Raw genomic sequence first — 27850 nt, forward strand, 5'->3', positions numbered from 1 at the left:
TTAGCTGACCATCAGTAGAAACTAGGATGCAGATCACTGTTGTCGGTGGCAGATCTTTTCGAGACACAACGCCAGATTGCGAATGGAAATTCAACGTATGGTGCCCATTCTACTCGCACAAGATTTGCCAGTTTAGCATTCAGCTCACAGTCCATTGGTCAAATACGCAAGAAACAATTTCTTAAGTAAATTCTTGAAAGAGAAAAGACAGAAATAAAGATGGTGATGTTTGGAAATCCAGTCACGTTTCCTCTTTACAAACACTCTCGCTGAAGATTCGCCAAGACTACTTAATGGTGGTGTTTGATGTTTAATTTAGATTCTCTCTCTCTCTTTCTCTTTCGACTTGTTTCTTTCTTTTTTTTTTTTCAAATTTTCTTCTCTATCTCTTTGTAGTGTTTAAAATTTTAAACAGTTTTTTTGGGGATATTCTTATATTCTGTCCATTCATAATTTAAAAAAAAAAAGTTGCCTTTTTTTGGCTTCTTAGGACGTGGCTATAATTAACGTGTCAAGAGCGACATTGTACACACTTTTGTTGTAGGCTTTAATATGATAACGTTCTTGGTCGAATAAATCTGAAAGAAGGTACGAGGACTGATTTTTGTCACATGAAATTTTGCGGTTTCTTTAGAACTATATGCAAACTTCAACACAGTTCTAAAGAAACTTCCTCCAATATGGTAAGTTGTTATCGTGTGCCAAAAAGGGCGATGGTGGCGCCCCCGTTTGTACCGTAAACGGTGGCGGGGTACCTGACAGGTGTCCATGTTCTCTGTAATTATATTTTGGGCCATTTTTTTCGAAACCTCCTCAGGGAAGAACAGGAGCAGTAATCTGTCGTTATATCTAGATTAGATCTAAATTGGATCTAATCAAGACTTAACCTATTAAACTATCTAACTGGTTAGACCTAATCTATTAAATTAAGTACATTTGTTACTTACTGCATTTTATTAACTGGATTACGCTAACCAACTAGTTTAAATTTAGACACCAGGGATTTAATCTAAGTCCCCTGATACTTAAGAAAATCATTTTAAGATTGTGCAGATAGTTGGAACATTTAATCTTATTTGGAAGCGCATTAGAAAAGCACAAAAATCATGTCTGCGGGGGATATCTTCTATATCTGAAGCAGATGTTTTATTAATCACAGGTCGCTTCAACGCTCTGAATAAAATATTTCTCGTTGGAAAACCTGATATCTCTTCATACTCTAGGATTAGAAGAATTAGCTATTTGTAAAGAGTGAAAATAACTTTGTTAGATGGAAAGATTTCTTTGAATCTTTTTATCGTGGCTGAAAATCAATAACGTTCTGGCCACTACTGCCCTGCTTCTTTCATTCGCTAAAAAATTTCAGAAAAAAAACATTAGGATCCTTTCTTTTGAGGTCACTATCGTAATAATAATTGTCTACAATTGAACCTTGAGAGAAATGCGGCTATGCTTTTACTACCGTCCATAAAATCAATACTAAGTGGTTATATACACTATGGTTAGCCCATTAGCAATCTGTCTATAAAACAAAGAAATGTACGCACAATTGATATTAGAATTGAAGATAATTCACGTTGAAAGATGGAAAGGGAAAGACAGAAAAAAAAAACAAGAGTAGCAGAATATTCCATTAGCCATTAGACCAGTCAGTCACAGTGATGAACTACCTGTTCTCCTTCCTCCATAAACCTGGTCCTTAGGGGAAGAAAACACAGAAATGATCCAATGGAAACAATCGAAATGAACTCAGAATCAAAATGGAATGGTCAAACCGAAACATGTCCATCTTAAAACTCGAGTTTCCTTGGAGAGGTGACAAAAACCTTGCTGTCCACGACTCTGAGCAACTAACTTAGCCATGGAGAGAAAAAAGTCCCTAAAATTTCCTCCCATCATTGACCGGATTCGAACCTGGGCCTTTTCCACTAGGTGTGATGAGGACGCTGATTATAACCTCTGTGCTACAACGCGGACTAGCTGTGGACAGGAATAGACATGACTTTAAATACTATATAAAACTAAATTTTCCATGCATTGGAAAAAGATGTATTCATTGGTACGCAGATCTCAGAATTATTGAAAGACGAACATTTTGAAAGAGTGTTAAATCCTTTTTAGCTGGGAGCTTGGAAATCTTTCAACCGTTTTTTTTGGGCAACGACAGAACAGATAATCATAAAATCTTATCTCGTTGGCAATATGTCTCTAAAAATATACTTTTCCCATTCCAGTTTAGACTTTCTCCTAGATAGCCTTCGACATGTTAGTGATTACCAACCATGGAGAAACGATATGAGGTAAGGTGAAAGCTCAGTATTCTTTGGACTCACTATTGCTGGACAGATGATCAAAAAGCCTCGTGATGATTACGAAAGAAAAAGAACATTGTGAAAAATAATTGACTATATTTTATGCTGTTTATTGTAATATTTATTAAAATTTCCTTAAAAATTTCAAAAGCCTAACCAGCATTTCTCTCTAAATATGTTGATGGTAGACAATATTTGATGACTTCATTTCGTTCATCAAAATACAAGAGATATACCATACATCGGGAGGAAAAAGATGAAAAGCTTAAAATTTGATATTAGAGTTTCCCCATCCATGGACACCCCTCCATGGATGGAGAAACAGGTCCTATGTATGCAACGCTTCACAGAATTATCCGAATAGAATTATCTAAGAGTTAATTCGTCACTGTTTGGAAGACAGCGACTAATTAATTCTGAGACTAATTAATGTATTTTTTAAACGGTTTAAGAAGCCCACAATGTATTAATAATAAATTTATAATCCATGACTTGGTTTTTTTTTCGGATTAGTTTAGTTTCATATTGTTTGCAATTTTCGGAGCACTGGCTGTTTCAAAAACCATATTAAATCAATATTAGGAATCCGCCTGGATCTATTATAGGTTTATTGTAATTTTATTGATAATTTAAATGCGCTTTTACTTGGTTGTAGTAATTATTTAATTTTTCACCTTTTGATATTTGAAAGCATAAGAAAGCGATATTTTTTCTTAGTCTGTCTATCGCAGGGTTTACAAAAATATTCTTTGCCCATGTTGAAATGATATCTTGTTCCATATCAGGTATACACTGCCCTACTATTAATATCCGGACACCCCTCCATGGATGGGGAAACAGGTTCTATGTATGCAACACGTCACAGAACCTACTATAAATATGCACACTGGGCTTCGAACAGACAATTGAAAACGAGGGCATGCAAGGGACTCGTTCAACGGAATTACCTCAACAGTTCAATAGAATTGACCACCTCAGCAAATGCTAGACGCCGATTAACATGGTGCAAGGAGCGCGAATCCTGGACTCTAGAGCACTGGAGAACAGTCCTATGGACAGATGAGTCGAGGTTCGCATACCCGTCTGATGGCCATTCCTGGGTGTGGTGAATTGCCAGCGAGGGGAAACAGTTCCTTCTTGATTGTATCCTCCAAACAATGAAGTTTGCTGGAGGCAGTGTCATGTATGGGACTTTTTCATGTTTTGGCTTGGGTCCATTAGCCCTTATCGACAAAACCATGAATGCTGTGCAATGTCAGGACAGCCTGGACAATTATGCACTTCCAACATTATGGCAATACTTCTGGGAAGGCCCATATCTGTATCAGCAAGACAACGTGCCAGGCCATACTGCTCGGGTCGTAACAGAGTGGTTTGAGGATATGGGTGTGGAAAAGTTGAATTGGCGAGCCCAGATATTGATCTGAACCCCATCGAGCATCTTTGGGATGTATTGGATCGTTGGGATAGCCCAAAGAACAAGCCTGAACAGGCGGCTGCGTTAAAGGCCGAGTGGAGGAACATATCATCTGACATTTAGAAAAAGCTGGTTGGTTGAGTTGGTTGGTTGCTCGTAACGTATGCTACGAGGATTGAAGGCCATCATAAAAGCAAAAGGTTTCAGCACAAAATATTAAATGACACAATAAAAGCTCTTTTTTTGTCTAAAGGCAGGTGTCTGGATATTAATGGTAGGGCAGTGTAAATGAAAATAACTCGATGATGGACATTCCTTCTAATTTTGTTAAAATTCGCTCGATTTCTTTTATAGGTGATAAGATTATTTTGGTAGATTTCTCCATAATCTACATTCTAAAAATTTATTCGGCTAAAAATCTAAAATACATTTTTAGCCGAATAAATAACCGATACACCTCAAAGAGCTTTTTGGGGAAGAAAACATATTGTGTAATTTATATTCAGTTGATAATCGTTACTAGTGACCCACTTATCGGAAGATAAATCGCGCCATTTCATTCAGACGCTACCATAGAGGAAACCTCTAAAATACCCCTAGCGCAGTCATGGTATGAATAGATTAGAAGTATGGTATAAGTGAATGAACAGTTTAGATGAAGAAGGCATTTTTACAAGGATGAGCTGAAGAATGGATAAAGGATGTTAGGTACGAAATGTGGAAGGAGAGACACAAAGATAAAAAGGCTATGCTTATGAATGAAATACAGTGCATTGAGGGGACATTTGTTTTGGTCTACAAAGTTTTTTAGTTCCATCCCAGTTCTATGTGTCCTGACAACAAAACTAATGGCTACTTTCAATGGGATACGATACAGTACCTTAGATCTGTGTTGGATTGGAAAGAAATACAAAGCTAGATTTTGACTACGTTGAGCATTACTGCCTCCGAAAGATTTTCGAAAGATGTTACAGCATCTGTCAACAAGGTGAAACATTTGAGACACCGGATTTGTCAAAATTTTCACATTCTAAAGCTGACGTTAGAATGTAGGTGGATTTCTTTACTAAGCTCCTTTTAGATGTCGTTATAATAAGGAAAAGAACATTTCTTTGCTTTAAGAACCTTTCGAAGGGAGTTTTATAAATCCAACTTCCGAAATTCTACTGCGCTTAGCACGAGCTGTGTGTAGGAGAAACAAAAAACAAAAAAAAAAAAAAAAAATGTAGATATTTCACAAAAAGAAAAAACTTGTTCACATAAAAATAATTCAAAAGTAACCGAACACCTTTTTAATCTTTTATATTTTTTAAGTATATTAAAACACTTATTGTCTTCCCCTTCTCTGCCCGTTTATCTGTTTGTCCGTCAGCATGTAACAACTTGACTTCCAGTAAACGATATTTCATTAAATTTTATGTCAAGGCTCTTTTAGAAAATTTGTCGAGCTATTTCAAATTTGAATAAAATCTGCAAAATATAAATTAAACAAAATCCATATACTTTAGCTGAAGCACTGGATGTTGTTTGCTGTCAATGCGCTCATTGATGGAAAGCACCTCTGAGTCCACGAAATCTTCGCAATTAACCCCAAAAGTATGTCTGAACCATTTTAAATGCTGATATTTTTTTTAATTAATGGGATAGGAAGAATAGAAAGGCTCCTACCAAGTTGAGTTGCTTTTCATCCCGTGAAATAATAAGCGAACAACTGGCACTTAAATTTAATTTAATTTTCGTTAGTTTAAAATTAATATTATTAATTTTAGTGATTTATATCCATTTCTATTAATTTTAATTTATAATTTTTATCCATTTATTTCATTACTCGGTGATGGTCAGGATTCATTTCTATATTCTTGCACTATTAGCATTTCAATGAACATAACATCTCCAGTTATTCGTAAATTTAAGAGGACCTTTTTCTGTATTAAATGTTGGCGTGGTTTACAAACTACCGGAGAGCAACAGGCATGCTCCGCGTACTCTTTATAGAATATAAAGTTCTGTGTTATTAAGACTTCAAGTGAGGGATGAACCTCGTTAGGGAACTTTGAAAGTGTGCGATTGTTAGACTCGGAAAACTTATCCAGCGAATCAGCGAGGTTTGAGGACGGGATCTATTGCAACTTCGCTCTGTAAAACTAGTTAAATCCACTGACTGTAAAGAAGGCAATTTCTTTAAAGGATCCGATTTAAGGTATCGCTGTTTTGTAAAGAGAGAGAGAGTTCTTTAAGTACTTTTGTTAGCCAGCTGCAGTGATGTGCCCAATTAACACAAGAAATCGGGAATAGTATTTAGAAAATGTTAAATCAAGGTATTTTTAAAATTTCTTAATTGATGCACATATCATTCTTTTGAAATATCGATATTGATTTCCTTTTGAAGACTTCAACTCTTCCTTATTATTTTTTTTCTTTGTATATATTTTTCTCTGTATGTACAGAGTGGCCGAAATTAGATAATATTACTGCAGATCCACACAATCAGTCATTATGACGATTGACATCATAACGGTTGTTTTGAGTCACGTAAAGTTTTTCATCCGAGAAGCACATCTTCAGATGGACATTGTCTTTTTAATGAATTTTAGTTCAATAGTTTCTTCCAAGTATATTCTCATTGTTCTATAGTTCCCCATCGCATTAGGTCCCCAGACCTTCGTAGTGAATATAATGATTGTCCTCACGGGTTGGGAAAAGGCCCGAGTTCGAATCTCGTTAATAACCGGAGAAATTTTTATGGCCAACAGGATCTCTTGAACATTATTAACGGTTTGATCCATTCTCAGTCCATCTTATCTTTCCAGTCCATGGAACCAGTCCATCTTATCCTTCCAGTCCAACTCAGTTGTCATGCTATATTCTACTTCAAAAGCGCTTTTCTGAATACGCGTGTTCGTTGCAAATATCTATTCAACTCATCTACAATTTAGCCTGGGCTGTATGTGAATCCACCGCTTCCATCTTTCAGGAGGTCAAGGGCCATATGATTTACTCATCTTTTTTGTATTCACATACGAATATAATTCCTTATTCTGTTTGTTCTAAGGACAAGAATTTATATTTGTATCCAGTGATTTCGCCTTTGTTACTACCTCAGTAGTTTTATTCGAAACATGCTCTTTTCCTTTTCTTCAATTAAACTTGTATAAGCCTGATCAATGGAAGCCCAAGAAATACCTCAATACCCCATTCCATATCCCTACCACACAGACTCAACTTCCACCTGTATTTAATGAGATTCCTGAAATAATCTAGATGTTCTCAGGCAACTTTTAATAAGAAATAACGGTTTCCTTGTTCCCTTCGTTCTTTCTCACCTCTCCTAAAGTCATCGTATTCGCTGTAATGAAATTCTTCGTCTCCTATCTCAGAATGACATCTCAGTTGGCCCTACAATATCAGAGTTAGCTAAGCTGAGCAAAGATGCAAATCAACTTATTTACAACACTTCTGGAATTAATACAGAAAGAGGCATTGTCACGTGATAATTCAAAGATCACCATAAAAAAATTCTTCATTTCATGGCCCTCCAAATGATCTGAAATCAGTCCCATTAAATATCAGCGACTGTCCTTTTAATACTGAAGGAATAGGAGAACATTTTAACATATCCTTCTCAAGAAGTCACACGGTAATAGAGTAGGATGTATATTTGCATTTCATCCCGGTGTTAGTTTTCTCCTCGTGTAAAAAGGAAATTTAAAGATTAACAATCAAAAACAAGGACTTCTTATCGGAATCTATATTCTTCTATGTTTCTCAATTCCGATTGACTTTATGAAAGTTAGTATTTTCGTTTTTCTTTCTTTGTATTTCTTTTCCCTTTCATCCCTGGCATTTTACAGAGTGCCTTGTAGAGCCCTTGGCAAGTTTAATCTGCCGCTGGCTGAAAACGGTGCACGGTTGTTCGTCTCAAGTTTTGTGGAAAAGAAAGTCCTCCTTTCACCAAAAAATGCAAGTTTTTCCCAACAATTTCCGGTTTCCAGCAACTTTTTCCAGTCTCTGTGACTTTAGTAATTTTTGATTTTACTGTTCTCTTAGGTTTCATCTGAAAAATGACCAACAAAACTTTCACTTCTCAGTTACTTCTCATTTTCTTTCATTTTTTTCTGCTAATAATCCTTCGCAGTAAATAAGAGTACTGCCTTAGTCTTAAATATATTTCTACGCGACATCTGTAAAAAAGAAAAATTGTCCAAGATTTTAAAAATTAACAAATATTCGGCCTTTTGTAACTAACAAATATCACATTAATAATACGATAATAAACACGAATTGTACTCTTATAACTAATATTTAATAGAATTTACTCCAACATAACTCTAATTTCAGATCAAGTTAAGTATTTCTGTAAATATTTAATAAAATCTGTTCTACAACTTTAGATAGGATATACTTTTGTTTATAGATAACTAACGACGCCATTGAAAGAGTAAATAACATTTGACCTTTAAAAGAGTATACAATGCAGTTCAGAATGCTATTTAAAAAAAAACTAATCACTGAATGTTTAAATGCATTTGTTATGTACACTGAGTGGCATTAGAAAATCAAACAAACACGAATAATGAGGTAAAAGAAATTCATTTCGTTCTCTTTTTTTTTTCCTTTTGCGAATCACAAAATGAAGGCATAAATATTAACAGTTTATCTGCTGAATCATAGTAAATCTGAATCACGAAAGACGGCGCTGTAAACAGTCTTTATTAATGATAACAGGGGAAAGTTCTCTTCTTGAATAAGATGGAGTTAAAGATCGTAGAGAATTGAGAGAAATCTAAATTCCTGATACACTTTCTTCCACCTTTGGCATGATTGAGTATTTCGGACACATACACAGTGAACCAGCAGTAAATGTGCGTAGCATCGGACAGTTGAACTTTTTGTTTTCAGAAAATATATGCGTATAAGAACAGTTTCTTTGCGCAACTCTATTTTCTGTTCCACTTGCGTATGGCATCATTTTAATTATATACATCGGCACGTCACGCTTATAGTAATGAATTTTTACAATGTCATTTTTTTTACAATGCCATCTTTAAATCAATAGTTTCTGTTTTATTTCGAAAGACGGCGCTTTATTCAGTCTCTATTCGGGCACTAGTGAAGGCAAGATGTGCAGAAAGTGACTGGACAGGAATGCTAATGTCCTCTTTAAGATTAAACGACATCTAAATAGACGGACCAGTAAATGGAATTCAAGAGAACGAAGAAAACTGGAAACACAACTCGAGATATTTTGTCCACTAAAATAGCTCGATCTCGCCTTCGATGAGTCTTTGAAGGAACAGATTTCATCTTTGTCCCATTCGGAAGGGGACCACTCTCCTGAAATAGAAAATAAACAGTAATACTTTCCACTCTTGATGAAGTATTAAATGAGTCAGTTGCTTGAAAGATAGAAAGAAAAAAAAAATCACATTTCTCATTTTATATATTGAATTTATTATATTACGAGGGTGGTTTAAGAAGTAATGCCACTTATTAAATAACTTTTGGAGGAAATTTTTTGAAAGCGTCGTTTGGACCCTCATGTTCAAAGATGCTTCCATTTAAAACAGTACTTGTAAGTTAACAACCTCACAGAAATGCTAGTGCGAATGCACTAATTATAAACTATTAGCGTCGTGATGAACCTTGTTGGACCTTACTGCGCCATCCTAGCGATGAGTTTATGAACTAAGCGTCATTACTTTTCAGACTGCCCTCGTGTTTCATTCTTAATTAAACAGATTTAAATAACAATGGCAAATTGAAATATTTTTCTAGAATAAATAAGTGTATGATTGGAGACCATAAAAACTGACTTTATTGTACAACTTCTACAGATTTATATGGTATATCACTTGGATTGACATCTGAATTAGTGTATTACTAGTTAGTATTGTGGGAATTGTATATATATGGCTAGAAATATGTGTTGTGTTATGTTTGTGTTGTTTATGGTAACTTTAACACCAGTGGTGATCACCAGGAAAGCCTGCTCAGAGCCTGCTCAAAGCCTGCTCTGGACCTCGAAATATCCTGTAGAGAATGCCCAAAAGGAGTTTGAGATTATTCTTAAAAAAACCCACCTTTTCCGTATCCACTGCTAGAGCCTGTAAAGCAGCTGTTCCAGTACGTAAACCAACCAGAAACGCAGTTCACTGGTGGAATGAGGAGCTCTAAAACCAGAGAAAGATGCTAAATCGGACACGCAAGGCCTTCCGATGAACACGTGTTTCACTGTCCAAATCGGAAATTGATACGGCTAGGCATCACTATAGGACCGTGTGGAACAGCCACACAGACACCATAAGGAAGTGTAAGAAAGTTTCATGTCTATGACTGGAAATAATGATCCCTGGGAAGTGATTTGCCGTATAGTGATCAAAAACTTATCCAGGGAGATGCTCCACAGACATATGCTCCACAATCAGGCCTGATGGTTCTCTGACGCTGATGTGGGAGGATTACAACCTCAAACACGCTCGACCTTCTCTTTCCTGTTGATAATAACCCATTAAGCTTAGAGCAGCAATCAAATTTCTCTAGAAATGAAGAAAATACCATTGAAAACTTGGAACCTCCGTGCACCCTGGAAGAGTTTGCAAGCTGCGCTACGAGGAACCAAGGAAAATAAGACATCTGGAAGAGATCTTCTTGAAGTAGATGTAGTCAATGAGTTTGCTAAAAAATTCCTACTGTCCTTTTTGGCCACATTCAACGAATGTCCTGAAACAGGACAATTCCCAAACATCTGAAGGGAGCAACCCTTAAGCTAATACTGAACAGTCCCGACTAGCCAGCTGAACATCTATCATATCGTCCCATAGCCCTTCTTCCAGTTGTTGCTAAGCTCCTGGAAAGCACTATGCAGACTCAGGCTTATCATCTCCACTGCAGTGTTGGTTTAAACAAGAATCTAGTACAGAGGGTGCAATACAATACTTGATCACCACAGCTACTGAAGTGACCGCCAAATATTCATTAGCTATTACTGTGGACTTTGCTGGAGCTTTCAACCGGCTCTGGTGGCTCAATATCCTAAGACAACTCTGACACACAAGTATCCCTAGAAATCTTTATGGATGTGTCAAGTCTTATTTTATCCAAAGAAAGGTCATGATTACAGCTAGATACTAGTAGGTCACCAGGCTGGTCGCTCGGGGTGTCCTCATGGCTCGGTCCTTGGGCATTTCTTCTGGTCCATTGTCTTGGACGAGTTCTTTGGTATGGACTTCGAGAGCGCGGTCACTCGCCTTCGCTGATGACCTGGTCCTACTTGTACCTGCAGACTCCAGAGCTCAATTAGAGACCAGAGCTAACCATGCACTCAGCAAGCTTCAATGCTTGTCCACCACCTATAGGCGCCTAATATCGAGAGAGACGACTAAATCTATACCACTGAAAGGATTCCTTCAGCTGAGACGACCTCCAACCATTAAGATCGCAAATACCCCAATCAAACTGCCATCAGAAATCAAATACCTTGATAACTGACATAAAGCTTGCCTTTTACCCCCACTTTGTTTATGTAGGTTCAAAGATCAGAAAATACATGGCTATGATAACTAGAATAATTCGGATGGACTGTGGTCTCAAACGAAGGGACGAAGGGAGTTAAACAAAGTAAACTCCCTTCGTCCAACGTAGTAAACAGTGCGAATTGTTTACTACGTTGCAGAAGCTTGGTGCACAAAAGACACCTTGGTGCGTAACAAGTCAAAGTTTGGCTCTATCCAAAGGGTTATGCCACTTACAGTCACTAGAGCCTGCCTGCCTGCCTCTGTATCTTGATAAGTCAAACGAGGCCTCTTTCAACGACGAAGGAAAGGCAACAGTACTGAGATTTTTGGAATTCAACTTGACATTGCGAGGAAAAGAAGACACATATTGGAGAGATTACAAGCCATTTGGCAGGAATCTTGGAATGAAACTACAAAAGGTCCATTACCAAAAATTCCTTCTTAATGTGGCGTTCTCCGGGCCGAAGTCTTCTCCCTGGTTTTCTCCTGGGCTACAAGTAACACATCTGTTAACTGGGCACAGTCCTTTTAATCACAAGTTGACAACTCTTGGAATACAGCAAAATCCTCTCTTTACTTGTGGTGACCTTGAGATTTGGTATTACATTATATATACATGCCTTGAATATGAAGAATATCGTATCAGACTCTTGACTAAAATAGAGCAAAACTCACGAAACCAATGGTATCTTCTCCTGCAAAAAAGAAGACTTCTATACTGCGCTTACTGAGTTTGTTGCGCAACCAGTATTCTAACATAGGCACTCAGTTTAGAGGCGACTTCCCTAATTTGACATCCATAGGACTGGATAAACAAATGCTGAGCTGAAAATTCACAAAGTTAGGGTACACGCTATCTCCTCTCTCGGACTCAACTCTGGCAGAAATTGCTCAAATGGACTAACTTGTAGGACAGGAAACTGGAAATTAAAAAAAGTGGAAAAATTTTATTTACAAAGTGAAAATAAAAAAATAAAAGTAAAAATAAAAAATTAAAAGTGAATAAAATATTAGACTCAAAACTTTATATGCCAGTATTTGAAAATTCTAAAACGGAAATGGGATTGTTGTGTCACTCACCCTCCAAAGATCAACCCCATCACATATAGATTCCTGCAACCAGAGTGTTTCTTTCTAAAACTCGTAGTTGACCTGAATCAGTTTGCAACTGGTGATTCTCTCAAGGTTGGAGTTCTTGAAAATCCGTTTCGATGGAGTTAACAGACTTTCAGCGCGGAAAGTTATTAGGGTGCCACATAAGCAATCGGTCAGGTGGACGACTGGTGATGGGACACTCAGAAGGAAACGCACTGGTGTGCTGGAACCGTCATGATGCCGAGAATCTTCAGATCTGACAGGACGTGATACCTGTAAACAATCGTGTGCTGAAACCCAGATTGTCGTTGTCGCACTACACAGGCTCTCAACGAGACGATTGACACACATGTCACATAACTACTAAAGTTGTGGCAGTTGGATGCTGCCTGATACGTGTTATCATGATCGTGCAGCTATGTACAAGCTACTAACAACCCCGAATAATTCCAGACGTTATCTAATGTGAGGTATGGCTCGCCTTTCTTGGATCGTATTCGAATCTAAAGTTGAACTTTGGAGTTACAAGTCACAGTACATAGTCTACCAGTCTCATAGTCGTAGTTGAGTTTGGTGCATGCCTGGAGAAGGCTATCCTGACAATGAACTTTGGGGATGCAACGTGATGGTCTGGGATTGTTTTTCATGATTTAGGGTGGGACCATTTGTTGTTTTGGACAAAACCATGAATGCTGAGGTCTATCTAGACGTCCCAGACGATAATGAGTTACTAAAGTTGTGGCAGCATATTGTATCTATAATTGTATCACCTATAATTGTATCAGCAGGACAACGCTCCACGGAATACTGCTCGCATTGTATACTGCTAGGTTTGAGGACATGAGAATTGAAAAGTTGGACTGGTCAGCCCAGATCCCTGACCTCAATGCTATAGAGAACATCTAATATGAACTAGATCTTCGGGTGCATGTGAGAATTGACTGCTCAAAAAACAGAGCTGAACTAGTCGCTTGTTTGAAGGCCGAATGATGACCTTCCTGTAATGGCTTCCCATTGAGCTTCCTGTAATGGCTTCTAATGTTTTCGTTGCCTATGTTTTCGTTATCCGTTCAAACTGAAGCCCAACCACTGAAACGAAGTAATGTAATATTCTAGATTTATAAACTGATTATACAGTAGTATTGCTAATATCCATAACTAATGGCACTTACCTGGCACTTAGAGGCCAGTATGAAGTTTCTAATTCCCTTCCTCACTAACTCATCATCCTCTACTTCTCCCATGATGATATTAACAAGGGCGTACTCCATCAACGACGCAAAAACGAACACTGTGCACGAAGACATAAAGATATCGATTGCCTTGATGTACGACACAGGCGGAAGTGACTTCTGAGACTGTGCGTGCTGAGTAGACAAGGTGAGCAAACTAGTAACGCACAGGGTCACACGAGCTGGAACCGCTTCTGGTTTGATCCAGAACGAAATCCAGGACATGATGACAATAAGGCAAGTAGGGATGTAAGTATGGAACATGTAGTAACCCAGGCGGCGCTTCAGAGTAAAGATAATTTGGATACAAGTGAAGTTCCCTGTAAAAAAAAAGAAAAGGAACTGTCATTACAGAGAAAATCGAATGACATAAACAGAGAATATATTATATTCAAAATCATCTAAGCGATTCGAATATAAAACTCAATGAATCTAATCACTGAATTCAATAAAGAAATGCAATATATATGCAACAGCCACTTTATTAAGTGAGCCTATCTAATAGCTAATTCCCTCATCGGCCCTTACAACAGTCTAGATTTGTCTTGTCATAGACTCCAGCTGAAAGTGTGCCAGAGGGATGATCGTCCACGTTCCCTCAATTTCTCTCCACAGTAATTGCAAATGCGGATCTCTACTTCGAAGAGCTTACTCACCTTATCCCACAAGTGCTCAACTGTAGTGAGATCTGGTGAATGGGGAGTCTATCGCAGTAGAATGAATTTGCTCTCGTGTTCCCAGACCATAGGCCACATTATGGCAGTTTCTCCCCATAATGTGGTCCTCTCATTAGCGTGAAACAGCAGGAACCAGAATTCATTAGACCACACGACTTTTTTTCCAAATCTCCACTGTACAGCGTTGGTGTTCTTCAGCATTAACCGTACCTTCTTAGTTTTTACAGACCGGAGTGGAACCCAGTTGACTGAACCGGGTATTAATACTACATCCTTAAACAAGATCCGATGGGTTGTAGATTTAGGAATCTCTCTTTGGTTATCCCTGTTGTACTGGGTTGTTATTTGACTGTCTGTATCCTTTTTATTATCCTGGACAAGTCTTTTCAGCCTCTGTTGGTATCCCGTCAGAGGGATCATGGTCTACGTTCCCTCAATTTCTCTCCACAGTAATTGCAAATGCATCAACGAGCTATTTTCGACAATAGAATTGCCGCTAGCTGGATGTTATTTGTTTACTGGACCAATCTCGATACACGCGAAACATAGTCATAAGTGAAAACCCATGCAGGGCGCCCTCGTGGGTAGCACAGTTGGTGTAATCACCATTCTCCCCACACCAGTTGTAAAAGAACTGAGTTCGAAACCTTTCGGGAGAGTAGGAATTTTTTATGGGTCTTTTTCACAAGTTTATTGGTCTCAGGCGAGGGTAGCAAGTTTTTTCTCCCGGAAACTCAAGGTTTTCGTCCAGCAAACAGCAAATCGACTACAAAACACACGCAATTTTCAGATATGTTATATACTGCGCATTGCATTTTAAGTCAAAATTTCGAACGATGTAAGTATACTCCTACTTAGATAAATATGAATATATGTAAATAAATTTACATTTTTGTCATATTTATGAGCGTTTGTTTATTTTGGGACTATATTATGTGCAGAGGGAATTGAATAAATGTAGAAAGTAGATTATCAACGGCGTAATTAAGAATACATCTGAATATTAATTTCATTGATTAAATTGATAACAAAAATATAAAGCAGGTTAAAACATTTTAGAAATTATTTCTTTAATATATTATAATTTTTACTTAAAATTATTTCGTTATTTAAAAATATATTTAAAACTTATTTCATTATTTAAAAAAATAAAACTTAGTTCATTATTTATAAATCTTTTCTTATAAGTCATTTTGTTATTTAAAATATTTTAAAATCATTTTAATTATTTAAAAATTAATATTCAAATTATTTTATGATTATTTTAAACGAATTTCCTATTTAATTTTTTTTTCTTTATTTAAATTCGCAAATACGTTTGGCATTGAGGATTACATCGAAGGAATTCCATAGTGCAGTAGTTGTTTAAGTTCACCTATTCTAGCTCACCTGTGGAATACACTTGAGTACAATCCCCCAGGCTGCTTCCAACTAGATTGTGCTGGGGAAGTTCTATCAGCTCATCAACAACTAACGGAACTTCCTCTTCCCAGTCAAACACAAGGTCATCTGTGGTATAGGACACTGGAACAAACAAAATAGGCATTTTAATTTTCTCATTTTGATAAGGGACAACGGAGTCCAAAATTCAAAGATTAGCAATCACCAAAAAGAGTAAAGTTTAGATTCGGAATCGTGCTTGGACACTACCTTTCAAGAGGACTCATGACATTTTGCCCATTTCTCTAAGGTCTCATTACAAATCATGATATGCCTCATAACCTTTTCGATGGTAGTGCAAATAAAAGGCAGAACGACTTCTACGTGCACTTCAAACAATGTTGTGGCCAGTCATTTCTTAAGAACACCAACTTCACTCTCTTTGGAATTATTTTCGTTTCATTTATCACAAAGAAAGATGGCGAACTAACACAAAAAAACACTTACGACTTTCAATTTTCATTGTGCAGGTCTGGGTGTCGTGGGGGTACGATTCAAATTTCATGGCACACGAAAGGAGTAAAGTTAATCTGTAAGAAAATTGTCCATGTAAGCACCCAAAGAAGGAACTGATCAGATTAAATTTATTGTGTGACCTGTCAAAAACTCTCAGCACTCGTAATTAATAATATAATAAGACTATTTTAAATATTTTGAATAAATAGGGCATAAAAAAGTTAATATATATATATAAATTTAAGAAAATCTACACTCAGTAATAATATCTAGAAGAGCACAAGATAACAAAGGTTTATTTGGTGATTATTCTCCTAAATTAGTTGGAGTAAAGCAAACTATGACCATGGTGTTTGGTTTCTTTACCTTTCTTCGAACTGTTAATTCCCGATGCCATTCAGCAACTACCATTAATTCTATTTTGGCCCGAGGCCTCTTCTGACAAGCTAATTATTCCATTTTTTCCCCATAATTCTCTACGGAATTAAGATCAGCAATGTTTCTTGGTCACGCTACACTTCGTATCTTACTTCCGTTTTGCCATCGCAGATAGCATAGTAATTATGATCATTGTCCTTTCACACCGTGGAAGGACGGCGATCGTAATTACTCTTTTTGGAATATTTTCAGGGTGGCAGGTTTAGTCAATCTCGGGATGGGTTTCACGATTACCACCACCCATAAACTTGGATTTTCATCCAGAAAGAAACAGGCGAACTGCCCTTAGAATGCTCACAATTTACAGATGACAGACTACATCAAAAAGCTTATCATCATAAAATTAGTTTTCGTTTTTCATCCCTCAAAACACGAAAATCTGCTGTGATCGGATTACAAGAAGCTCAATGACGCGGTGGTCCAGAAGGGAAACCTTCAATGTAGTTCTGATAATTCTGCTGCTTCTGGCTAATTGGATAGATTATTATTATTAACTTAACGCTATCAACTACAAGAATCTGCTGGACTATGATTGCAACGAACTATTAAGAACAGTCAAGAATTATAAAAGTCACTTTTTTACTTGAGTTCAACTTATTTAAATCTCCAAAAGTAAAATTTTTCGTAATAGTAACATTTCAATGACATAAAAAAGTATATAGTAAATGATGTTATTTTGTTCGAAATGTTTTATTTAAAATGTATTTATTTAATTAAAATAATAAAACATTTTAAACAAAATTTATATGCGCATAAGCCATAATCCATCACTTGTTCTTGTGATACAAGGCAAACTGCTTTTTATCTTTTTGGAAATGTAAGAAAACATTTTGTCTCTATAATCAGAGAAGTGCATTAGAGACAGAAGCTCCCTGTATGATTAGTACATACTATGAGTACGCCACAACTGCCTACATCCATCTCCATAATGAATCACCCAACATAAACGCACTTCTCCAATCGGTGAGGTAGATAATCAATAAGAGCATGGTAATTGTGCTCAGGATGCGTTACGATCCACGAAGCTGTGGTGATGGCATCAGCAGATTAAAGTCAGTATCCCCGAAGTATTCCTTAACTGAAATGACCAGAAAGTAATCTCATGGGGATAGGTCAGACAAATAAGGAGATGGGCTAGTACCTCCGTCTCCAACTCTACAGCAAGTACATATCGATAGCGATGGGGTACTACATTGTCATGAGTCGTGCCGCATGCCTACGATGCAGGTTGCTCTCTATGCACTGCAGACTCCATCTTATCACATAACAAATCTGTATAATACGCGCCATTAAGAGTGGAACAAGGATGGTCAAGCACAAATTCCTGACAGGTGAAAAATATGAAAAGAGGAAAGCAGAGAAGAAAAAGAAAAGGAAAATAATCACCTTGGTTTAATGAGTACTGTTGACTCTGTAGTCGAAGAGAGGTGAATACTTCTGTATGGAATTCATAAGACACTGAAAGCTGCTAAAAAATCAATGCGAGTCATTTGCTGATCGGGTAATCCTGTTTAGAGAACTAAACTTCATGATGTTGGAAGAGTGAATGTGACACCGTGTGAGATTCCTAACTTGTCTAGGAGGAGCATGGAAGTTTATTTTGCTTAGGACTTCAGTTGCTTCTCAGAGTCCAGTGATTATTTTGGCAAGAAAGGTGACGTCAATAAAAAGCTATAAAATGCAGAGGATCGTGGGAGGAACTTTGAGATACTTCACTAGGTTGAATAAAATGGTCCGAGTTCACGTGGTTAACACTGTGCGAATATTGCTTTATAGATAGCACTGTAACCCCAATAGCAATGAGTCACGTCTGAGCGATTTAAAATTGATCAGATAAGAGAATCTCATCCAAATTATGTAGTTCTATCTTACTAATTGATTTATATTTATGTTTTTGAGTTATTGAGCCAACCTAAATTGATTCAGAGTATTTAGTGCAACCCTTCAATAAGAGCTTTTACTTTTTTGTAGAGTTTACTGAACATTTCATAGTACTGACTCTCACTGGATTGCTGGTACTTCTTCCCATAGAAGTCCTTGGATTTAATTTTCGGAATTAACTCACTATTATATCAATGTGGGTAGGTAGAGTGTGGCTGCAGATTGGATTGAAGGACAAAGCCGGTGATAACTGAGTGGACACAGTTGATTAATTTATCACCATGAAAATCAATGCCTTCAATAGAAATGAATGTCGATATTGCTCAGAGGTACACTGCTCAATAAAATTAACAGAACAAAATGTTTCTGGAATCATGAAACATTCTATAAAATAAAATGTTTTATAGAATCTATGCCACGCAGCACACTTGCTGTAATTCGAAATAACAGCAAGAAATTGCTATTAATTTCTAAAACAGCACGAACCTTCATTCATTATCGAACTGGCCTGGCGGGCCCGATTCGATACTGAATAAAGGTTCGTTTTTTTGTGGCCAATGTGTGTAATTTCTTGAGCTCTAACAAATAAAACTTCCCTACAATAATGTTGAAATAAAATTACAAATTGAAATCAAAGCACTAACTTTCACGCATTACCAGGAAATTCATCTTAATAACCGCAGAAAGATCATTTCAGTTCAGCCCTGTCTTACAAGTGCGTTTAATTCTTATTCTATTCTAATATCCTCACGATTATTCGTTCTCCAGGATTTTGAAATTATAATGCAGGTAGTGCGATACTTACTTTACCATATACAAAATGGTCTTGTCGCTGTACAACCAGATGTAATGATTTGGTATTGTCATCTCCTGGAAGGTTACTCTTTTAGCATTCTTAAAGAACGAATCCGGCCTCCACATTCTTTTCAACCAACTGACAGGTAAGAGTCGATATTTAGACGTCATATTCTCGGGTAGGCGTAATCTGTAATCCTTCCAGCTCTGGGACATGAAAATATCGGCCACGTATGTCTAGAACCAAAAAAATAAAAAGAGTTATACGTAAAACATTAACTAAATACGAGCATGCGTTGTTTAGAAACACTGTTGTTTATTGTATACACGCAACTTTGGCTCGTGATAGTCAACAAATCCCTTCACGGTTACAAAACAGGGGTTTACCGAATGATTAAAAAATGAAAACAGATCTAAGATGGCTAAACTAAATTTTATTTCTTTAAGAGAAATTGTCTTGAAAGAAATTCGACTTTGTATGTGCAAACAACGAATTTTATTTTCTGAATTTTAACCAAGATAAGTTGGAAAATCGAACTGAATATAAATAGGATTTTAATAAAGAAGCAGATCGGCTTTAATATTCAGTTTTCGTGTTTGTTTTGTAAGTAAATGTGGTTTCCTTTTGATCTAAAATCAATGCGACTATCGCTGTTCTGTAAAATTACTTCAAACAGTTATTTGTCAATGAATTTCTGAGTTATATTTATTCTCTAAAACAAATAATACTTTTAAATTTTTCGTGAATTCCATCAATACGATGCATATTCGAATTTGCTAATTTCATTTCTATTTAATTCCATTAAGAAACTTCCTTGAAGGCCATATCTGCTCTGTCTATACTGTCTGTAAATTGCATGTGTTCTGTGGTCGATTTTCTGTTTTCTGGATGAAAAACCAGAGTTTCCGATAAAAAAAAAACCATGCCACCCTCGCCAGAGATCGACTAACTCAGCCTCCTAAGAGGTATTATAAATAATTTCAATTGTGTTAAACTCAGAGATATACGAAACGATTTTAGTCGTTTTAAACTCAATGATATTAGAAACAAATTTAATAGTTTTAAATGAGTATTCTTAAAATAATTAATTAAATGACAATAATTAAGAATTACCATTGAACCTTCATCGATGGAGTCGAGACTAAGAACTGTAACGTGAAATCTTACAACCGTAGCTTCTCCTAAAGATAAATAATAAAAAAGAAAACACAACCTTCGTTAAATCACTACTCAGAGGATGTAGGTATTAAGAATATTTTTAATTATTATGTTTTTTAAATTAAGACAAGTTAATATATAAGAGGACTATTCCATTGAAATAAAACTCATGTTTATTAAGGTTGATTCAGTTCATAACTGCTGAAGGGCAACAACCACAAAGAATTCAAATTAGAATGTTGCTGCTTGTGGTGAGAGTTACCACTCAAAACCTTGTCTCAGTGGTCAAAAGAGCAAGGCAATGCAAAGAAAGCGTCATCAGCAACATGCCGCCGGACACTCATGTGTAGTGCAAGCAACAGGAATTCATGGATCCATTGTTTCTGGTGCCCACTATTCAGGCAGGTGTCGGTGACTCTTTAATATGGGGCATGTTTTGATGGAAAGAACTAGGACCCCCTGGTGCGTAGGGACCAGCGTTTCACTGGCGGCTCTTAGGAGACTCTGTCACCCTGCAAAGTCTCATGTTTTCCTGGATAGAAACGGGATCTTCCAAGATGACAATGCTCCGTGTCATCGCCCTTGTACTGTGCAAAAGTGGTTCGAGGAAAACAATGAAGATATCACCCATCTTGATTGGGCTTCAGATTCACGTGACCTCAATCCAATTGAACACCTGTGGGATGATTTGGAACGGAAAGTGAGGCGTATGGGCCCGCAACCGTCATATAATCCGAAGCTGTGGAAAGCCTTGTAGGAAGCACAACTGCACATTCCTACTAACGTTTTCAGAGCTCCAGTGGAGTCACTGCTTAAGCGAATAACAGCTGTTATACGTGCGAACAGTAGTCCTGTATTAGATTGGTGGTCATAATTCAGTGATCACTCAGTGCAGATTATTGAAGAAATGAGGACCATGTCTATTTAGGCCAGTTTTATAGAATTTTTCAAAAAGAAATTTTTAACTAAGAAGAAGCAATTAAGGAAATTAGCAATTATTTAAAAGAACCCTAGGTGGTTCTGATTAACAGATGAAAGGGATGGGATCAAGAGAGAATTTATACATTATATAGATTACCCTATTGTAATATATTGAAGAGTTTCATTAGCAGAAAAGAGAAACACAAATTCTCCCAAGTAATTGAAATTTTCAGAACTGTTTACCATTTCATACTTTTTACTGAAAGATTCGAAAACATTCCCCAACATAAACGACACATTTCCTCCTGAGTTATTGATATAAGGCAATAAATGAAGCTTCTGAATTTCATAATCTTCTTAGCAACTTTATTACATGGCTGGAGCTGTTTGCTCCTTTCTCTTGGTGCTGCTGGAGAAGTCTTTTAATAATATGCCTCCAGCGTATGTTCCTTACAGGTTCATCTATCATTATACGTATCTTTATTGCCGAAAATTTGGGACTCGCTGAAGACGTCAGTGGGTTCTTACCAAGTTCTGTCAATTAACGTCTGAAGATTAAAACGTCCAAGTAATTTTGAAGCTTTCATAGCTTGTCCTCGGGAACAGTTATTTCATTTCTAATTTTTTTTATCCACGCACACAGTAACTGTTGAGCAGAGAGAAAGTTTCTACACACTTATAGAATTATTTGGAGTTACATGTGTGTAATGAAATGGCTATATTGCTTTTTTCTACAGACCATTAATTTCTTTTTCCTTTCGAGAGAAAATATTGTTTGCTTCTTAGGGAGAGAAAGGAAACAGTCCACACGGTGAGATTTCTTTGATGGCGGTAGTACGATGAAATTGTGCGAGGCAGAACCTATAGAATATCTCGAGATTAAAAGTATACTCTTTATTCTTAGCTGATATGCAAACGTCACTAGTCTTTGGAAGACAGAAAATAAAATGTTTTCACATGTTGCAGCTCCTGAAAGTGTGAGAAAAGTTTATTAAGTAGCCTAATTTTGTTTCTGTTATTTATAGAAAATATGCTAGCATAAGGAACTATCAGTGAAGAGGGATTATGCGTGTGTACAGTTCGTCAGAAGATGCTGCACCAATACGTCAGAAGATGCTGCATAAATACGAGAAACTCCAGGAATATTTCTGGGGTAAGGACCATGGAAGAAATAGAAATTCAAACGCGAAGCTTCAGACTTCAAGGGTGAACCCTTGAACTCTTTAACCCTTGAAGTCAAATGACAACAGATGACTATACAAACAGGGAAAATCTAATGCACAGTCCCTTATAATTTATCATATCTTTGCATCTATAAAGAAGGAATATATTGTATATACAACCCCAGGTTTCGAGGTTGTATATAAAAAAAGACATTGCCCTTCTTGGAAGGGTCCGTCCAAAGATGAAGAAGAAGAAGAAGAAAATCTTTATTGTAGAGTAAAGATACAATAATGTGCCCGCCACAGCCAGGAGGCCAGGGGCTTGACAATGAAATAGGGTAATATAAAAATATGTACAGTATAAAAATTTGTGCAGTATAAAAGATTACATAACAATTAAAAACGTAGCATTAACCATTCAATAGATATGAGTATGTACATAGATGTGAAGCAGACAGTACACCAAGGTATGTACACGTTCATATGTACAAAGCACATATTTAAGCATATTCACACAAGTCAGAATATTTCACAGTGCCAAATTATTGTTCGGTATTGCATTTTCTTGTGAAGACAGTTCGTCGATTTGCCTGCGACGTGCCGTTATGCGCCTCATAGGAGATAGCAGATGGAGATATCAGTATGAGTCGACATCAGGGGCCAAACAAAAGGGGAACAAGTTCGGCCAACGAGCGCCTGTAATTGCGATCAGAAGCGAATTTCTGCAGGTCAACTCCGATCATTAGCAGGGCTTGTACTATCGGAAGTACTTGTCCAGGTAGGAATCTGTCACTGATCTTCAGCCTGTTCCGTTGTAGCTGAAGAAGAGGGGTGGCTCGTAAGGACGGAAGTGGAACATGCCACTGGCATATATCCCAGAAGTCAGGGGAATTGATTTTTCCAACCAGCATTTTGACTGTGGTCGCAGTTCTCCTCATGCTGATTATTTGAGGCAGCCGCGGGATTTGGAGTTGGTCGGCCATGCTGGTGGTCCTCTGCTGAGGGGGGAGTCGATGCTTGTGGGTTGCCCACTTCAATATCCAGTATTCACTGGCGAAGATGGGCTTCATGAGAGAAGGTACTGCTGATGCCCATATTTCAGAGGCATACAGAAAGGTAGGATACACAATGGTTTCCAGATATCTGATTGTGGTTCTTGCGTCTGTGTTATGAAGAAGATGTTGACGGGCAATCCAGCGCATTCGGTTGATCTTGCGTAGAACACATTCGATGTGACAGTTGAACCTAAGGTTTGGGTCGAAGGTTACACCGAGATCTTTGTGTTTAGTAACACTTGGAATAACTGCGCCCTGCAGTGAGGGTTGTATGGATGTGGGACACTTCTTCAGAGAAAAAACCATAATAACGGATTTTTGGGGGTTCAGTTTGAGACCGAAATGGTTGAGATGGCTAGAGAAAGCTGTGATTTTATTACAGATTTCCGATGTGATCACTCCCCTGTCAGCTGATGGTGGTATTTGCGTTAGGAACTTTATATCGTCGGCGTAGGTAATGACATCATCTCTGTTACATACAAACGGAATAAGGAGGGCGGTAAAAAGTAACCCCGATAAAACGCCACCTTGCGGCACACCAGCATTGATGGATCGGGTATAGCAGAGGTTACGATGAGTGAGGTACACTGTTCTGTTCCGGAGGAGCGAGTGCAGAAAAGCGAAAACGTCACCTTTGATCCGAAAGAAATTGGTTAGGAGATTCAGAAGGGCTGAGATGTTGAGGCTATCAAAAGCAGCTTCAATATCGGCATAAACAACCGCCATTTCTGATTTGGCCTCAAATGCATTTAAAATCTCCGTTTGGACTGCCAGAAGGTTGGAGACAGTTGATCTATTAGGGAGAACATAATGGAGTTGTTTTGATGATTGTGGAAGAAGATGGCGTGTTATATGCGGAAGAAGGACTTTTTCCAGTAGCTTTAGGAGCGTGGATGCAGTGGAAATCGGTCTGTAGTGCTTCGGCTGGCTTGGTAGTTGAACTTTAGGTAGTGGTGCAAGACTGTATTTGCTCCAGGATGCAGGAAACACTCTATGAGAGAGGATGGAGTTGAACAAGTAGAGCAGAGGATCAAGGATGTATGGACTGAGGCACTTTACGATGAAATGTGGGACATTATCGATGCCAGCGGTGCATGACGGACGCAGCGAGTTGATGGCTTGACGAAGCTGCTGTCGATCGATTTGAATGGAAAACAGCTCATCATCTGGACTTGAAATGGGGTCTGGTTGGTAATCATATGGTTGTGTGATGTTGTCTTGGAATCTGGCTACATAGTTGATCCAGTCAACTGGATTGAAATTGGAATCTGGTTCAGAGTTACGGGTATATGGCACTTTGCCTTTGGATAAGGTCTTGTCAGTGTATTCTTTAATGGCTTGCGATTTCAGTCTGTTAAACAGTGCTCTAGCTTTGGAGTACTGAGTTCGGTCATATGCTGTACCAGACTGTTTCCATTGTTTATGGAGGGACTGTTTGCACTTGAAACTGTAATTTAGCTCCGAAGACCACCAAGCATTAGTTCTAGCGGAGATACTGACCTGTTTAGCTGCTGAGAACATAGTAACAGTGTGCAACCATCTAGTTAATATGTCTAGAGCCAGTTCCGGATCTCCTGATTCGAGAACTTCCCAGGGAATTAATCTTGTTGCATAAAGGCATCTGTTCGGTTGTAGGAAGGTGGGAGAGATGATGATCTTCCTTTTGACGTAGTGGGAGACATTAAAGTTGGGCGTTGGGAGCTGCAATAGGACTACGATGGGTTCATGATCTGATTCAAAGTGAGTTTCGGGTTTAATGTCGACGCTACATGAACCAGACGATAAAATGAGATCCAGGCGATGAAGACCTCTAGTTGGGCCTTCGTTTATGATCCTGAGGCCACTAGGTGCAATCTTAGCCATAAGTGACTCATGAAGATGTTGGAGATTTGGTGGTAAGTTAAAATCTCCACAGATGAGGTGGATAGCAGATGTGTGAAGCATATTTATTAGCCAGGATGCAATATCATTGATTGTCTGAGCATCGGGGGTTGGGGGTGTATATATTGCACCGAGATCTAATAAGCAAGAGTTGATCTTGACCGTTACTATCAATGCTTCGAATAGATTGGATTTGCTGGAGACTACATGTACGAACTCAAGTCTACTGGCATTTATGATAACAGCAACGCCCCCACCGCAGGTATGAGAGCGGGAGGTGAAGAAAGATTTGTAACCAGCAGCTTGGGCGGAGGCAATTGATTCTTGTTGTGGTTCCAGCCAGGTTTCAGACATGCAGATGACGTCAGCCATTTGGGACAGAAGCATCTGCTCAAGTGTCTCGAGCTTATTCCGAATACTACGAACATTTTGATAAAAAATCTTGAGTGTAAGGTGACTCGAGACCTTCACGAGTGCTGATTCGCGGACATTATTTATTTTCTTTGTTGGCTTTTTAGCACGGTTGGTTACAATAGTTGGTATGAGCTGAGGGTGGATTTCATTGTAGCAGTGGTATTGCAGAGATTGATCAGAGGTTTTGTCATTGGGGTATGTATAGGGCTCATCATCATGTGACCCTGATTCCTGGTTTTGGGGCTTCTGAGAATAGGAATGCCTATCAAACCGTCACGCATGGGAGCAGTCTTGGTGGGATAGCGCATTAGCCATGACTACGCGTGGGGTGATATTGGATTTAGGTTCATAGTATGGCCTGAGTAGTGATCCAGACGGCCAGAGAGCAGTCGCTGATATGGAGCTGAAATTCTGTGCATCGCACTCAACTTTGAACGATGTATGCAGGGGTGTTTTCTTAAGAAGTGTGACGGACACAGTAAAGTGCAGCTCATGCATTATGTATGACTCGATATCATCGGGAGTTGTATTAGGGGCCAGTCGGGAAACGAATAGACTTCGTCGAAGACGGACAGTTGGTGGATTCATCGCCTGCAGCCTGGAGGTGGCCGAGGTGCCCATTTTAAATGATCGCCTTCTTTTTAGTACATTTGGGGTTCCCATTTTACCCTCTTCAGGATGGCGAGGCTTACTGCAGTAACTCTGGGCCACAAGTGTACGAGGAGGTGCAGCTACAACTTCCGCCCGGGATGGTTGTAATGTTAGCAGTGGGGGGCCGCAATTGTGGATTTCGGGTTTCTTCGGCATTGTAGGTTGATACACTCGGCTTGAGTACGAGTAAGGCTCGACGATAGTTTCAGGATTGGGTTTCCATTGCAATGTAGTAGATGGCTTCTGTGATTTGTGGAGTGGGACACTAAGTGGTTTATCTGGATTAGCTGATTCTTCCGTAGGATTGGCAGGGTTTCTGGTCTGGTTTTCCTGGAAAGGAAGTTCTTTGGCTATCTGGATCTCGGGGCAATTTAGTGTTTGGCCTGAATTCAGTGCATTAGTGCTGTAGGATAAGTTATTGTGATCCTGATTAGTAGCGCAGGTCTGAGTCGTAGCGCATTTAATAGCTGGACCACCTTCATTACATGTACACAAACTTGGATCTTGAGAAAAGTTATCAGCTATGGCGGATACGTAGTTATTAGTAGTGCAGAGCATACGGTGTTTGATATCTTCAAGTATTGATGTTATAATAATTTCAAGTGATTTACGGTTCTTGAAGAGGCACGTGGAGTGGCTAGGAAACAAAGATTCAGCAAGCGAAAAATCAGTTTGTGTAGACACATTAGTAAACATGATAGAAGGTGGGGAGTTCCTTCTTTGGGGATCTGCATGCATTGTTGGCTGTGCATGCGGGATATTGGCGAAGTCTTCTGTTTGAGTTGCTACAGTGGCGACACTGCGATGGTGGGACTTATCCTTTGCATCTGTTATGTTAGAGAAGCTAGAGTCTTTATCATCAGGGTCAACCGAACAGGTTGCGGCGTTAGTGATATCACACTGGGAAATAAGCCGTTCCACGGATCCGGCCCTTATATCTGGGAAGCAGTCAATTGGATGAAATGTATCAGCAGCTGAGGTGCTGGAAGTTGGTGATGTATCATTATCATCTGCTAATGGAACTGCGATCGCTTCACCAACTTGATTATCTGTGCAACTGGTAAACTGCTCACAGGACCTAAATTTTTTCGGCTGGTTGTTCTTGCAAGGAACGCACGTGAAATTCTTGCGACGCGGGGCATTTAATTTATGTAGGGATTTTAGGCCCGAACATGATTCGCAAAGCAAGGCGAAACATAATTTACACGAGACCACTTCACTGACTTCTTTGTTGCAGCGGCTGCAAACGACAGTAGTCGTCTTTAGTTGATTTTTGGTGTTCCTGGTCGGCATTGCAGAATGACGGAAAGCGACAGTAATGATTTTAGTCGTTACCCTACCAGGGCGGA

General features: G+C 38.3%; 1 protein-coding gene across 2 annotated transcripts in view; it reads right to left on the minus strand.

Moving 5' to 3' along the window:
- Positions 1-8427: 8427 nt before the first annotated feature.
- Positions 8428-27850, minus strand: part of LOC150090280 (glycine receptor subunit alpha-2-like) — a 121960-nt gene continuing 102537 nt past the window's right edge. For both annotated transcript variants that reach the window (XM_090369062.1, XM_090369061.1), the window contains 6 exons: positions 20372-20439; positions 19268-19494; positions 16135-16217; positions 15637-15771; positions 13511-13890; positions 8428-9063 (listed from right to left, as the gene is read on the minus strand). In XM_090369062.1, the coding sequence (XP_090225188.1) occupies positions 8896-9063; positions 13511-13890; positions 15637-15771; positions 16135-16217; positions 19268-19494; positions 20372-20439 (1061 nt within the window). In that variant the 3' untranslated portion in view covers positions 8428-8895. The remainder of the gene's footprint in view (positions 9064-13510; positions 13891-15636; positions 15772-16134; positions 16218-19267; positions 19495-20371; positions 20440-27850) is intronic.

This window comes from Mastigoproctus giganteus, chromosome 2 (genome assembly GCF_048544385.1).
Source record: "Mastigoproctus giganteus isolate SK-2022 chromosome 2, ASM4854438v1, whole genome shotgun sequence".
NCBI classification, from domain to species: domain Eukaryota; kingdom Metazoa; phylum Arthropoda; class Arachnida; order Uropygi; family Thelyphonidae; genus Mastigoproctus; species Mastigoproctus giganteus.